The sequence below is a fragment of the Tachypleus tridentatus genome, chromosome 1, assembly GCF_004210375.1.
Source record: "Tachypleus tridentatus isolate NWPU-2018 chromosome 1, ASM421037v1, whole genome shotgun sequence".
Taxonomy (NCBI): domain Eukaryota; kingdom Metazoa; phylum Arthropoda; class Merostomata; order Xiphosura; family Limulidae; genus Tachypleus; species Tachypleus tridentatus.
In genome coordinates, this window is record NC_134825.1 from 76,099,819 (window position 1) to 76,115,051 (window position 15,233).

The following is a 15,233-nucleotide window of genomic DNA, read 5'->3' on the forward strand; positions in this document are numbered from 1 at the left end:
TAATGCCAAAATATAACATTAAATTAATACAGTTAGCGTCTGTACATAAATAGCAGTTCTTATAAAAAATTCAGCAGTTGGTCGGTTCTTCTTGTACCTTAATTGCCTCTGCAAGGTGGCGTGGCATACTGTAGATGAGGCTATTAATGTAATCTACTCGTTACTAGAATGCACTGCAAGCCAGCTATGGTAAGTAGTTTAGTGTAGTTGTTAGCAATTTTCTGGCTCAGTCCTGCACAACAGTTCTCAATGGAATTTACAATCTGGAGACTTTGCTGGCGAAGGGAATCTTGTAATTTCTTTTTGGTAAAGATAACACGGTGCAATATGTGCACTGTGAGCAGTATCATTGTCATCCTAGAACACATAGTTATCATTAAACCTTGCCCTGACGTATGGCAAAATTTATCTTTTCGATGCGATGCCTGTAAGAGGCGCCATTGGCTTCCCTAGAGAATATAAAGATCTGTTTTTCTCATAATGATGAATAGCTGCCCAAACATGTACTGCACCACCTCTTGTGTTTTTCTTGTAGGAAAGAGAGACTTTATTATTTTAACAAGCCGGAAACAGGACTTATCCAAAATAAGTACATGTCGTCAGGGTCCAACCTGTAAGTTAACATGTGCTCTTGCCCAAAAACACTCCTCCAAGATAAATTATAGTATGTAATAGCTGTAAATAATATGTTCATGCTGTCCCTGTCCAAATGTGTTGTAAGACTTCTTTTGACCGTTACCTGTTAACATGATCAAAACAAGGTCATCCACTTAAGTAGTTTTTCGGCGTCAATCAGTATGTTCTCCTCGAACAATGTTTCCTCTAATACGACGATATTTCTAGATTCTGAATACAGTACGTTGGGATTATCCTTCTGTTCTGACAGCGTTCATTTGCTTTATACCGTTTCTGGAGAGTCGAACAATTTGAAGCCACATCTCTTCTGGCACGAGAGAAGGTATGATCCTACACGAAGTACAGAAAAGGTTTCTGAAGAAAGCGTTGATTTGTTTTGGAAAACGATTATACCAAAAGCATACCCGTCTAAACAAAACAGGTGTTTATGTGTATTTTGGCCAACAAATATTCAAAACAGCTTATACAAACCAGAATAACGAATCTTACATGTTTGTCCAATCATACGCCACCTTCTCTGTTATTACACTGGTATTTACTCAACACCTACTTCATGCTCGTAGACAATAAGATCGATGTAAAACAGTATGCAAACATTTTGAACAAGACCGTATAAAGAGCTGTAAAATGTAATTCATTCAATTTCAAAATTTTTTAAAAGATCTCTGAGCTCAATTTCCAAGAAAGAGATGACATCTTACGAACATCTCTAATAAATAGTCACTATTACGTATTTTACAACGATCAAACATAACGTAATTAACTTTCTCGTCAAAGCATTATTACAATAAAATATTGAACACACACACACATATATATATATATATATTCTGTATAAAGTCTGAAAAACAAGCAATATTCTTTTTTTCACAGAAATCAAATAAAGTACAGTTTTTAAGTTAAACTTTTTACTCTGTGAATTCTTGTAACATTAAGGAGATTTGAATATTTAAACGATGAAAACTAAAGCAAATCTTCATGACATATTGTTTTCCACAATAAAAGACGTGATCGTAAATTCATTAGTGATCAATACATATACACACCTCGCACCAGAAATGAAAACAAAAGCTTTCTATGCACTTGTACTACGACAAACACACTTTTTTCAGCACTTGGTCCGGTTCCATCACCTTTTGATTGTTATCTCGTCTGTCGTGGGTTGAAGACCTTACCAGTAAGAATGCGTCAGCATGAAAAAAATGCTTTAGATATTGCTTGTTTTCTGGAAGGACACCCGATGGTGAAGAAGGTTCTCTATCCAGGTGAGTGAATATTTAACGCCTGTTAACCTCCATGTAGAAGCGCTTCCATGTTTTGGTGTGATTAATTAAAACTAGGAAGCATTAGTTGTATTTTGAACTTGGTTTGGAGTTGCCGTAGCAGCTGAAATACTTGGTAGTCAACAGGTTAAGACTAGTTAGTGTTAAGATACACTTATCTAATTAACGACATCTTAGTATTACATCCTTATTAACGACGAGGGTTGTTGTTGATGTAGGTTTATATTATAGAGTGATAATTTCAGCAATATGTTTATTGTTTAAAAACAACAGCGTACTAATTTGGATTGAAAGTGAAACAATTTGTAAGTAGATCAAATGCATGGATGGTGCTGACAACTAGCGTTGAAGTTAGGTATTATTAAGAACGAATTAACTCGTCCGTGGCACTGTATCACCGATCGGCTTGAGCGAGTTATCTCGTCTACGGCACTGAACAGGTCAATGTAATTAATAAAGTGAAAAATAATAGAATACGGCATTTTTGAAGAATTCGTCTAGGGAAGGCAGCTAGTCATCACCACCCACCGCCAAATCTTGGGCTACTCTTCTACCAACGAATAGTGGGATTGATCGTACATTATAACGCCACTGCGGCTGAAAGGGCGAGCATGTTTGGTTTGACGGGGATTCGAATCCGCAACCCTCAGATTACTAGTCGAACGCTTTAACCCACCTGACCATGCTGGCCCAGAGTCAAAACAAGAGACTGTTCAGAAGCTTTATTGTTCTCAGCTAACTTTCATTACATTACCTTTCATCCTGTTTCATTATAGTTATTTCTCACGTGTTAACAACCCAGTTATTAACACCTTTCATTCAGTCAAAAACTTGAAACTTTAGTGCTTGACCATCTGATTTTTTAAAAGTAAATATATTTATAGTTCTTATAGTTCAAAATCAGAACAGAGATGTCTTTGTATCACTGATTTAAGAAACAGTTTTAATTCAAATCAATGTATTTCGCACCTGCTAGTGTTAACAGTATTACAGTTGGAAATGCTTTTTGACGTGAGGTATTAGTGAAAATTTTATTGTAAGATTGCATTAATATTTTTAATAGTGCGACTGTGTCAAACATAATATTCTTCTTTTAAACTTCAGGACCGTATAATGTTTACTTATTATCTGTTAAATAATGAGTGAGTTAAGATGGTAGCTTAAACCTTACTTTCTTTAGGGCTAGAAAGTCATCCTCAACACGATGTCGCCAAGAAACAGTGAGGAGGATTTAGTGGAATAATCAGTTTTTACATCACAGGAGGAAAGAAAGAAGCCAAGACCTTTGTTAACAATCTCAGAATATTTAATTCAGCTGCAAGCTTGGGCTGCGTAGCAAGTCTCGTAGAAATACCGTAAGTAAAACTCTTTTCTTTTTTTAATTGAACATAGATGTTTAGGTTGTAACATCAATCATATAATTTACACGTTAAATAAAACCCATACTTCGAAAGTACCAAACAATAAACCTAAAGGATTATACCAGTAAGACTATAATAATCCAAGAACACAGATACATGATTCTCGCAGTTACTAAAAATTTGGGATCCTGCATGCAGGACAGGATCTACAAAGGTGATTTGCTATTGATGGAGTTAAACAGACGAAGCTTGGTGTAAAATGGAAGCAAAAATATAACAGAGATACCTGATTATTGAAACAATTGGAGATTCGGAATCCTTTACACAGAAGGACAGACTCTGTATCAGTGATTTGTTATCAGTAGAATTAAAGAGGCAAAGTCCGGTTTGAGGTTTTAACTGTCAGGGACACGGAGAAAATATTTGTTTGTTTTATGAATTTCGCTCCAAGATACACGAGGGCTATCTGCGCTAGCCTTCCCTAATTTATCAGCATAATTCTAGAGGTAACTTAGCCTGTCATTACACCCTCCGCCAACTCATTGACTACTCTTTTACAAACAGTGGGATTAACCGTACATTATAACGACCGCGCGGCTGAAAGAATGATCATGTTTGGTGTGACAGTGATTCGAACCTCCGCTTCTTGGATTACGAGTCGAGCGCCTTAACCGCCTGGCCATGTTGATCACAAAGGTGGTAAAAGACTATTGGGTTATCGTTGTGAAGTTGAAAACGAAATAAATGCATAAATTATATTTAAATAAAACAAAAGGGAAATGAACAGATGGCTCGAAATGATGGCCAGTGGATAAATACAGTCATCAGAATGAATCAGACAAATCAGACTTAAATTTCCGACTTTTAACTTTCCCAGGACAGGAAAAAGTCTGTCTACAAACGTTAAAACTACGTATAAAATTCATCTGCTCTCTGTAACTGACCAATAATAACTCTGGATCAAAGGTATACGACAGTCGTAAACATACCGCCACGTATACAAGGTAAAGTTTAAGACACAATACAGCTATCCTACAGAACAGCAGGTAAATAGTTTCCGTTATCAGACTATGTTACACAAAGTAGTACCAAACGTTGAATTTGGCAAAAAATAGCGATTATATTCCAAACTATAATTAGGAATTTTTTAGTTCTTTTTCTTTTGCTATCTTGCGAATAACACATATGCGTTATATGAGGGCTGTTCAAAAAATACGCGGACTGTTTGAATTGCGCGGCTCCAGTTGGTTCCAGGGGAATCCGCTTGGTGTCGCTAGGTTCGCACAGATCAGCTGATTACGACGCCATTTCCCGATTGCAGATATCTTCATTAGCTACGCGGTTTTAAGTGAAGTGCAATTTTTTCGTTTGGCGGATTTCAAAATGAATGACCTGAAGGAGCAACGACTTGCTGTGAAAATTTGTGTTAAACTTGGAAAATCTGCGACTGATACTTTTGCTATGCTTAACACGGCTTACGGTGATGTTGCAATGAAGCGTACGGCATGTTTCAAGTGGCATGAACGATTTAAGGATGGTCGACAGTCCATTGAAGATGATGAGCGTCCTGGACGTCCTTCCACGTCAACTGACGACCCACACGTCGACAAAATCGACACCCTGGTGCGGGCAAATCGACGTCTGACTGTCAGGGAGCTTGCTGAAGAGTGTGGGATATCAGTTGGATCTTGTTACGAGATTTTGACCGAAAAATTAAAGATGCACCGCGTTCCTGCGAAATTTGTGCCTCAGAACTCGTGAGTTTTTGGCCAAACACTCGATCACTGTTCTTCCCCTATTCACCTGACCTTGCTCCTTCCGATTTTTCTTGTTTCCCAAACTCAAAACCTCCTTGAAAGGAAGAAGATTTGAAACGATTCCCGAGATTAAGGCAAATGCGACGAAGGAGCTGGAGGACATTACAAAAGAAGCGTACCAGGACTGTTTCAACAAGTGGAAACACCATTGGGATAAGTGTGTGCGTTAGGGAGGAGAGTACTTTGAAGGGGTCTCAGATCTGTAACTTCTAACTAAAGTACATTTTGTTTTACGACGTCAGTCCGCGTATTTTTTGAACAGATCTCGTACGTTAAGTTATTGTTCAAAATACAGCTACGCACTGAGCTATCTGTATTTGTCCCATCGCGGGTGAAGAAACTCGATTTTTAATTATTATAAGCATCTCATTTTTACCGCTCAGTTAGTTTAAGTTGACGAGAATTACGTTTACTAGATCAACTTATGTTGGAATTGTCAATTTCGTCAATTATTTTTACGATTTTCTCCACTAGTGAACATTATTTATGATACTTTACACGATTTTTGGAACTGTTTTGTTTTACAATCATATTATTTGTCGCAATCACATTTTCGAATTGTGAAGGGTTTGTTTCATTGTAGTCGTTTCAGTTTTTAAGGAATTATGTTGCAACCAATTTCTTGACCTGTGCACCGCGATAAAAGTAATTGTATCTGTTCTAATAGAGCTGATATTAGTCACAACGGGATAGAAGAGGAATACCGACTGAAAAATGGAATTACAGATAATTTGATACGCCTATCTGTCGGACTGGAATATACGGAGGATTTACTAAACGATCTACAACAGGCACTGGATAAAAGTGATACGGGACAGTACCCTGCCTCTCTCGAAAAGTCATATGTTGAAGACGTTGGAATATGTGACCAAGAACGTCAGTTTGGGAGAAAAATGGAAGTCAGTTATTTTTTCAGACAAGAAAAAATGAAACCTAGATGGGCCAGCATGGCTTGCAGAAGTACTGGTATCGAAAAGGTGCGGCAAGGCAGCTCTATACAAGAAGACGTTTCGGTGAAAAATCCGTTAGGATATGGGGTGCATTCTCATACGTTGGAAGAGCAAGGTGGTGTTTCTGGAGGGGAACCAGAATTCTAAGGACTGCATTATGGAACTGGGTTCATATTTCAGCAAGACAATGCATCTATACATTCTTCCAAGACAACTAACGGTTGGTTTCAAGAATGGAATGTTGACGTCATGGACTGGCCTGCCAATTCTCCAGACTTAAATCCAATTTAGAATGTTTGGGGGTAGATGTCTCACCAAGTTTATGCAAATTGGAACCAATATCATGACATTAAATCAGTCAAAAAGGCCATTTTGAAGGCATGGGATGACGTTGATGTGACTTACCTTTGAAAACGTAGTTTGTGTATCGGAAATCCCATCGGTAAATACAAAATACAAGGTATTATGGCTAAAATGTTTTTTTCTAACAATCAAAGTGCAAGATATATTTGGGTAAATATTGTGGTCATATACTTTTTACACCCACTGTAATATGAACAAATACAAGGAATTTTGAAAGATGTTACAGCACCAGTGGTTTGACATATTTCACTAACATAAATAATTTTACAGTTAATATACAAGTAATCTATCAAAACATTCTACATGACTATCAATTATGAAAAAGCAATAAATGTATTCTACACTGTAATTAAACACCCTTGAATCCTAAACTCTAACAAAAAATGGTAACTGTAAAATTATTTATGTTAGTCAATAAATGTAATTAAACACCTTGAATCCTAAAATCTTAAAAAATGGTAAGACCCATTTATTTATCAAGTGTTCACACCTACAGAATAAACTACAATTTAAATAATAATACAAACAATTCAACTATAACTGAACAATGTTTCATCAAAAAATATTCAGTGGTAATATTTTATCATTACATTACATTTATTTAAAGTAATTTGTAAATAAATTATTTCTGTATGGGTTTCATGGATCTCACCTGTAAGCAACACATTTATAATTTTGTTTCCATCTCATTTCAGAGAAAAGGTTAATAAATACTAAGAAACTATCATCCCTGAAAATATAATAATTCTTGTCTTGTTTACATATTTTCTGTTCTAAGTAGGTGTTTTATTACTACAAGCCTTTGACGTCATAAAATATTTTCTGAACAATATTAATTAAAATTATATTTAAGACTAGCCAAAATAAATGGTTAAAATGACAGGATAAAATTTTCTAAACTCTCTACTTTATCATAAAATAAAATAGTCCGTTGTTTCTTAAAAGCTGGTTACCTAGAGTTCCTGTACAGGTGAACATAGGATTCTAATACTAAGTTCACAACACTAGCCCTGAAAATGTTTTCTAATTAGTTTTGAGGATTTTATTCAAAATGTTTTGCATTCAACTGTGTGCAGTTGAATGTTACAGATGCCTTCTTCCATGATAAGATATCACTTTGAGTGCATAATTAAGTTTTAGGTGGGTTCTAAAAACTGTCACTTATCCACTAACAAATAAAATGCAAAATTTGACATTTTGAAATATCAAAATCCACCAGTTGCACTTTTGCTTGGTGATGTATGCATGCGTGGTACTGATATAGGAAATTCAAGAATGGGTAAGTATCCTGACTGCCACACTACGAGGAAATGCTTTTTTAAACCTGTAAGGTAGATCTGCTTGTTGCAACAAATAGCTATAAATGTCAAGTCTGATTACATCACCCAAAGGTTAAGCCCAATGAGTAGAGTAAACAACAGCAAAATATTCCAATTACTGAAATTTTTATTTAATGAAAATTATTATGTTCATAATATTCAAACACTGCACAGAAATAAAAGTATTTATTATTTATTGATGGCAACCAATATTTGTTAAATATCAACTAACAAAAATTTTGATAGCAACAATTATCATACTTTTACTGATAAGCAGAGAATGTTTCAACCTTCATAGGTAATCTTCAGGTTAATACCTATACTAACCATTCTGAGATACATTTTTATTTCAAGTGGGTTTATCATCATCAAGAATCATGATACGTAACAGAAACAAAAGTGATGCCATTTTAATAATGTATAGGTCACCAAATCTTTGAAAGATGTAGCATGCTTATAATTTAAAGAAATAGTGACTACTTTGAATGGCAAACCAAAGTATCAAAATAAGTATGTTAATTAAATAAAGGTGAAACTAACCCAATGTACAACATGGAACATTTTGATCAAGATAAAAATTCAGCAATGAAAAGATGTACTTTCAATGTTTTTCTGAAACAGCTTCACATCAAAATGCTGATAATTTCATAATATAATAAATAAATAAAAATACTTAAATGAAATATTGTGGGCTGTTTTAAAGCAGAAACTAAATACTATTTAGTAATTTTGCACTAAATGTCATGCAATTTGGTTAAATACTTCCACTGTAAGAAAGGGGAAAATCCAAAGACTTTAGTGACACCCATCTAGTCCAAAACGTTTCACATTTGTTTATTTTCTAACAGTTAAACTATACTAAGAAAGAAGTGCTTTTAATACCTTTGTTCTTACAAAATGTTTTTCCATATTAGGGTCATTAACTGAAGATCAAATTTTCAAACCTGAAGTTACAAAATAGTAACTTTGCTTGATTATTTCACCTGTCAACTAATACTACGTCATCTCTTAGAAGGTGATATTTTTCTTTTGGACATAAGATGCATACCAAAGTACTGTCTCCCAGTTTTTCACTGTTTAAGGCATGTGCCAACTGAGCAACTGACTAGAAACAAAGGAAGTAAAACATACTTATGGTATCCAAAACTGCAAAACAATTTAAAATTGTACAAGTACTTAAATACAATTTTTTTAAACAATCAAGAAAACTAAAGTTGTATCTGTAAATATCCAAATATAAATATTTGAAATAAACTTTCTAAACAAACTGAAACAAAGCATACTGATGAAACTAGGCACTAGTATCTAATCAAAAACAATTCTTACCTTGTAAATAAATCATATACTCTAAGCCAGCATACTTAGAAAAATATTTTGAGGCACTTTCTCAATGTATCACTATTATGCAAATGGGGTAAAATTTCTTTTATTGCATTGTAAAAACAACAATGAAACCTGCTGTATGCATTTGTTTAAAATGAGATTTTTCTTCAGATTATGTAGTTTCAGTAATAAAATATTTTTTTATATGTGACATTTGTATGAATATGTAGTTTTGGGAAGTTATATATTTAACTGTAATATATATTTTTTGATGAAAATTAAAAATATTTACCTTCCTTTGTTGTAGATTTCAATTACAGATTTATTTCCCTAAATTCTTGTAAAACTTTTCCAATTAAATTCTTGGGTCTCTGGATCTACAATTTCTTTGTTTTAAGAACTATTATAAAGTTTCAATGCACTTACAATCAACAGAGTACGACAAGAATAACCTTTTTATGTATCAAAATTATAAGCAGCAACTTTATTTGATTTATTAATTAGAATGTTTTAATTTATTGTATGTAATAACTTTTAAACCCATTTTATATATTTTTTACCTGTTTGTGATTTTCTTCACCTAATAATGCAGTTATTTCAGCCAATAAGGCCTAATATACATTAAACATGTTACTGTCAAATGAAGAATGACCTAACTATGCCTACTTTATCTTGCTCCATTAAAAACATTTTCTCCACTATTATATTGTAAAGTCATAATTCAAATGAAGTATTAAATGATAACACAAGCTTTCAAAAAATTTGGACTGTAAATTCAGTGAAAATTCTTCAACAAACATTGTTTCTTCAAGTTTTCATTATGTGTTTAGGTCACTAGCCTCAGACATTTAAAAGCTGAAAAATAAACAACTACATCATACCATAACAACAGGTTAAAACCTGTTAAAATAAGCTAAATTTGAAAAACTACACTTGTATTGAAGTTAAAAGTTTCAAACTGGAACTATTTTAATGTTTTTTTTTATTATGGGGATTTTTCTATGCAATATTGTGCTCAGCCATAACTCATGAACACCAATGTTTTAATTTGGTGCTGATTTTAAGAATAATTATATAAACAATTAAACTTATTTTTAATTAAGTAAACTTCAACTCTGAAGTATTCTCTAAAATGGTGTGTGGAAGATAGACTACAAACTTATTTCCTAAAATGTCTTTAATTCAACCAAGAAATTTTACCATCTGGATAGAGGAGACCCATACATAAAAAAAGTTTCTTAAAAATCTTAAAATATAATACATTCTACTACCAGTAAGTAATAATCATGTAAATACTAAAATGCCCAATACATATTTAATAAGAGTATTAAAACAGAAAGCCCATATTTATAAAAAAAACAAATGTTATATTTGTTAAGAATAATTCAATACACTGTATATTACTACTGGGTTGTTCATATAAGTTACTTTTTAAGTGGATATTCTCAAATACAATGCTTCAAAACTTGCATACCTGTACATTCTGAGGATCATTAGAATCTTCTGTTAGTAGATAGGGTTCTTGGGTATCACCTCCTTCAACTTGTAAGAAACAGTTTGTGGTATGACCTAGGCCACTAGGCAGGATCTTATCCTGCAGGAAGGCATTAATCACTGTGCTCTTACCATTACTTGTCCTAAAGATAACAAGAATACATTAATTTGTTATTGGCTTATGTTACACTTAACTTTTCATAACTCTTTAATCATTACCCTGTCTCATATAAACATAATTAATATTTCTTACTAGTTTAGACCTGACTTCACATGTGTCAACAGTTAAGTAACTATTGTGTTTTATATACAAGAACTTAATCTTTCTGATTAGACCCAAATTTACATGTGGCAAAAGCCAAGTCATTATCATGAGTTATACACACACACTTTATTACTATTTCTTGCTGGCTTACACCCTACTTGTTTCAACAACTGAGTCACTATCCAATAATAAATGCACACTTTGTGGATAAATGGGATAATCAAAAACAGTAATAACCAGAAAAACCTCATTTTGATTAGTTTGTCAATCTCAAGAATTGTGAAATTAATTGACTAAGCTGCAAAAACTTGAATTAAAAATAATAAAGTGTGTGTTTGTAGCAAAGCCATATCAGGATATCTGCTGTGTCTACCAAGTGGAAATAATTTTCGTACAATAAATTATTATATGTGAAACTACTCGATGCTCACAGATAAGTACTTTTATCAATTAAACACCCAGTTCTTATGGATAAGCTTGTTTCATTAGAAGTTTGCAAATACTTATGTTTGAAACTACTCATGAGCATATTTACCATAAATGGTATTAGTGTATACCATATATCTAAGTTAAAAATGATTAAACTAAAGGAAATGCTCTATGACTGATAACTGAAACCAACAAAACCTTATTTTTTACACTTATGACATTTCAGGAAATCAACTGATTTTGACAGCAGCTTGTTTTGCATTGTAGTTATACTATGATATAATAGATTTCCTTATACAAGATGTTAATATGCATCTATATACATTTCATGTAGAATTAATACACAGATTGTTTGCTCACAAGAGAGATAAGAAAAAAGTCACAAAATGAATAATAAATTGGCTTAATAACAAAAGGCTGTGACTGATAATACATAAGCACTTCCCTGTTTAGAATAATAAGTATGGATAGTTTTTGAACAATTGTATCTGCAGTCAGTGAGAATTCTAAGAAGGTAATAAAAACTGTATTTAGTATAATTTGCTATTATTTAAAAGAGCCTTGAATGTCTTAGTGATTAGGCCTCATTATAAAATAAGTTAATACAAAGAACTGTACAATGGTGTATGTAAATTTTTGAAGCACTATAATATCTTTTATGTGAGAAAACCATGTTAATGGTGGATGGAAGAACATAGATGTGTTTTCTTGTAAAAGTCTTACAGAATTTGACATTTATGTGAGAATGTACTTGTCCATTCACGCAAATGAGAGGTAAATTTCATTTACTTGAAACTTGTTCTCAGTTTCCTGAAGGTTATAAATTTAAAATGTACTTGGCCACTCAACAACTTAGAATTTTGTTCTTTCTTTACTGATTCTTTAATACAGCACTAGTTTTTAAAAGCAAATAGATAACTTAATGAGCCTTTGCATGAGGATTGTGCTAAAACCGACAAGAGAATGTTTCTAGTTACAAAAGTTATGAATGTTTAGTTGGTAACATCAAAAACTACTTTAGTTCAACTCCTACACTATTAACTGTAAACTTTAAATTAATAATGTTTATCTTTACAAGTCTCAATAAACACTTTTCCAACCTCTCCTCATATTTCTTGCTTTCAAGAATTTCTGATTTATATTTTTGTTCTAAATCATTCAATTCATTGTATTTTAAAAATACTTAAGCAGCAAGTTCATAGAAGTGTGTGATCAGTTAGCCATATTGTGAACTCTTCACAAGATATGAAGAATACAAATAATTGGTTAAAACAAAATTGTGCAATATGTTCCCAAAAACTAAAACTGCACATTTTTATAATGTCCCTAACGTACACTACCTTGTAGAAAACGGAGCCAATACAGAAGTAAATACATAATGCCTCAACAATGAAAATAACAAACTGAAGCTTATTCTTTGTAAATTTTGCTCTAGATTGATTTATTTAACTTATTATTAATAAGAACGAATATTACATTGATGATTTTATTTACACTTATGATTGAAATACATAAGTAAATTCAGTTATCCCAAGCAAATTTTCATTCTTCTTTGGCAATCTGACAACCATTAACATTGAGCACTGCTTGAAATCTTAAGCTAAATATTTAGTTGTGCAAAAACAAATAAAATTCTGGAATCTATTTATGGAAATTAAATCCTAGAAGTCCCTTTTCTATTCTAATTAAAAAATAAGGTGGTAGTTGTATATATAACTATCATCAAGCTTCATTTGGAAAATTGTCAACAGGTTTAGTTCATGTACTACAGAAAAGATAAAGAAGTTTGAAAAGTTCAGAAAAAGGTTACTACTTAGATAATGCCTAATATAAAATACATATATATATATATATATCTAGGCAGAAAGATGTTAAGTTTTGGACTTGTTCTATCTCTAGGAAAGAAGAATTACAGGTGACAAAACAATCACATGAAAGAACATAAATTAAAACTCAAATACTATATATTAGGAAGAAAAAGTGTGAAAGTTGTAGATAAGACTCGTTGCTCAGCAAAATATATAATTTTTCAGCCAGAGTGGAATGGTTTACCTGATAAAGTAGTTTGTATTGCTAAATTTGATTTTGTTCATAATTTTTGTTAAATAGGTGTTTGAATATGACTGGATACATTTAGTTTGGTTTTAATACTTTAAATTTTTATCTCTCTTTTAGATGAAGGGTTACCTCAATTAACTGAATTATCTAATGTCCCTTTGAACTGTCTCATGATCCTGCATAATCTAGGTCAAACTAGTTTATATTTCTGGCACATTATTTCAATGAGAAAAAAATACATACATATATATATATATATATGTAACAAATCTACATCTAAAAAGAACTCACATATGAAATGCACATCCATTTATTGCCATTTAAAATTCACAGTCATTTATGAATCACATCAATGACCACATTCTGACGTGTTCCAGTATACACAAAGCTATGCACATATATGTCCTCCTATTCCACTTTACATATCTATATTCATAAAAGTAAAAAACAAAACAAAAAACAATTGTTTTTGTTTGTTCACGACCTACTTTGTGATCTCTGAATCAACCTCGACAGGATGATACATTGGACTAAGCAGTATGTCACAAGGTAATTAGTATCTGACCTTATTGAACTTGTATCACTACAATAGCAAAGATAAATTTGTTTAGTTAATGATTCTACAGCTTTGGAGCCAATTTTATTTATGAAATAATTATATTGAGTTTTCTTCTTGACATTTTTCAAGTTTTTTTTTGGAAAATTTCTGTTGTTTTTTTTTCATTAAAAATGTCAAACATTCACATTTTTGCCAGAAGAAAATGGCAATCAGCTCACAAGGTCAGACCCTTAACACGCAAAGCTACATTTAAAAAATCCTTGTTTTCCACATGGTCAGTTCTCTTTGGTGTTAAAGAATACGGTCACCACGAAATACCTTTATGTTTAACCCAGGTCTATCAAGAAACACTCAGAATATCAACAAACGTCTAGGTTTTAAAGAGGGATTAGAAAAAGTAATAAAGTAGAACAAAGTAAAATAATTGTAACACCATTTCTGTAACGTAGAGTAATGTTTGTATGAAACAAAGTAGTTGTGAAATAAATATATTTTTTCATTTAATTTATTAGTTCAATCCTTATATCCTCAGACGTTGGACGGATGCCTCAGCTTGTGATTATACACTTTAAAATATATTAAACCTAGTAGGTCAGGAGCTGCTAAAATATGACAGACTCCAAATGAAAATAATAGTAATAATTGTAAGTTTACTACGTTACAATAGCTTACTAAAGGGACAGTTGTAACAGTTTGCCTTAATGTCGACAGTCATGAAACAATGAAGCATTTTTCTTTCAGGGGGTAAATGAATAATAAAAGTTAAACAAGGAAGAAATACAGAAAAGATATTTAATATCAACTCTCGGACTTATAACGCTAAAGACGAGTTTTGAGACCTCTGGTAGAAACAACACTGTTAGCCTGTTGTGTATCTTTGTGCTTAACGGCAAACAAATAAATAAAACAATCTGGTGTCCTGTTGACCTCTTTCAAAATGTTAACCGTATGTCTTTAATTGAAAAAGACGCTGATACTTTCTAATCTACAATAACAAACTTCAAAATGTGTTTACAAATAAACCTTAACAGTTATGAAAAAAAAAAATGTATTTTAATTACTTAACGAAGAAAATAATTTTATTTTAGTCATGTATACTGTAGTTTTCTCTGCCAAGACTGACGCACATACGCATAAACATATCTGCTATGACATATAAGAAAAACCAAAACACAAATACTGTCGTTATAAGAATACGTGAACAAAATACTGTGTCGAGTAGTTGTTACAATAAATAACTTTGTTTCTCAACACGGCTATTATGGATATTAAAACTTTTGTTAAAATAAAGTAGAGAACAACGTTTTGACCTTCTTTGGTCATCTTGAGGTTAACAAAAGGGTATATAATATTCACATATTGTCGGGTTTGTTTGT

The 15,233-nt window shown here is 32.4% G+C and overlaps 2 protein-coding genes across 2 annotated transcripts in view; one reads left to right on the top strand and one right to left on the bottom strand.

Annotated features, from left to right (window-relative positions):
- LOC143252763 (mitofusin-2-like) overlaps positions 1–14,388 on the bottom strand; it is a 53,531-nt gene extending 39,143 nt beyond the window's left edge. The window contains exons 1-2 of the mRNA XM_076505415.1: positions 13,787–14,388; positions 10,527–10,689 (exon numbers count right to left, since the gene is read on the bottom strand). Coding sequence (XP_076361530.1) covers positions 10,527–10,689; positions 13,787–13,824 — 201 coding nt within the window. The 5' untranslated portion in view covers positions 13,825–14,388. The remainder of the gene's footprint in view (positions 1–10,526; positions 10,690–13,786) is intronic.
- On the top strand, positions 328–6,194 carry LOC143222117 (cystathionine gamma-lyase-like). Its single transcript, XM_076448141.1, has 4 exons — positions 328–427; positions 1,749–1,901; positions 3,145–3,274; positions 5,765–6,194. The coding sequence occupies exons 1-4, from the start codon at positions 328–330 to the stop codon at positions 6,192–6,194; spliced, it is 813 nt and encodes a 270-aa protein (XP_076304256.1).
- Positions 14,389–15,233: the final 845 nt, after the last annotated feature.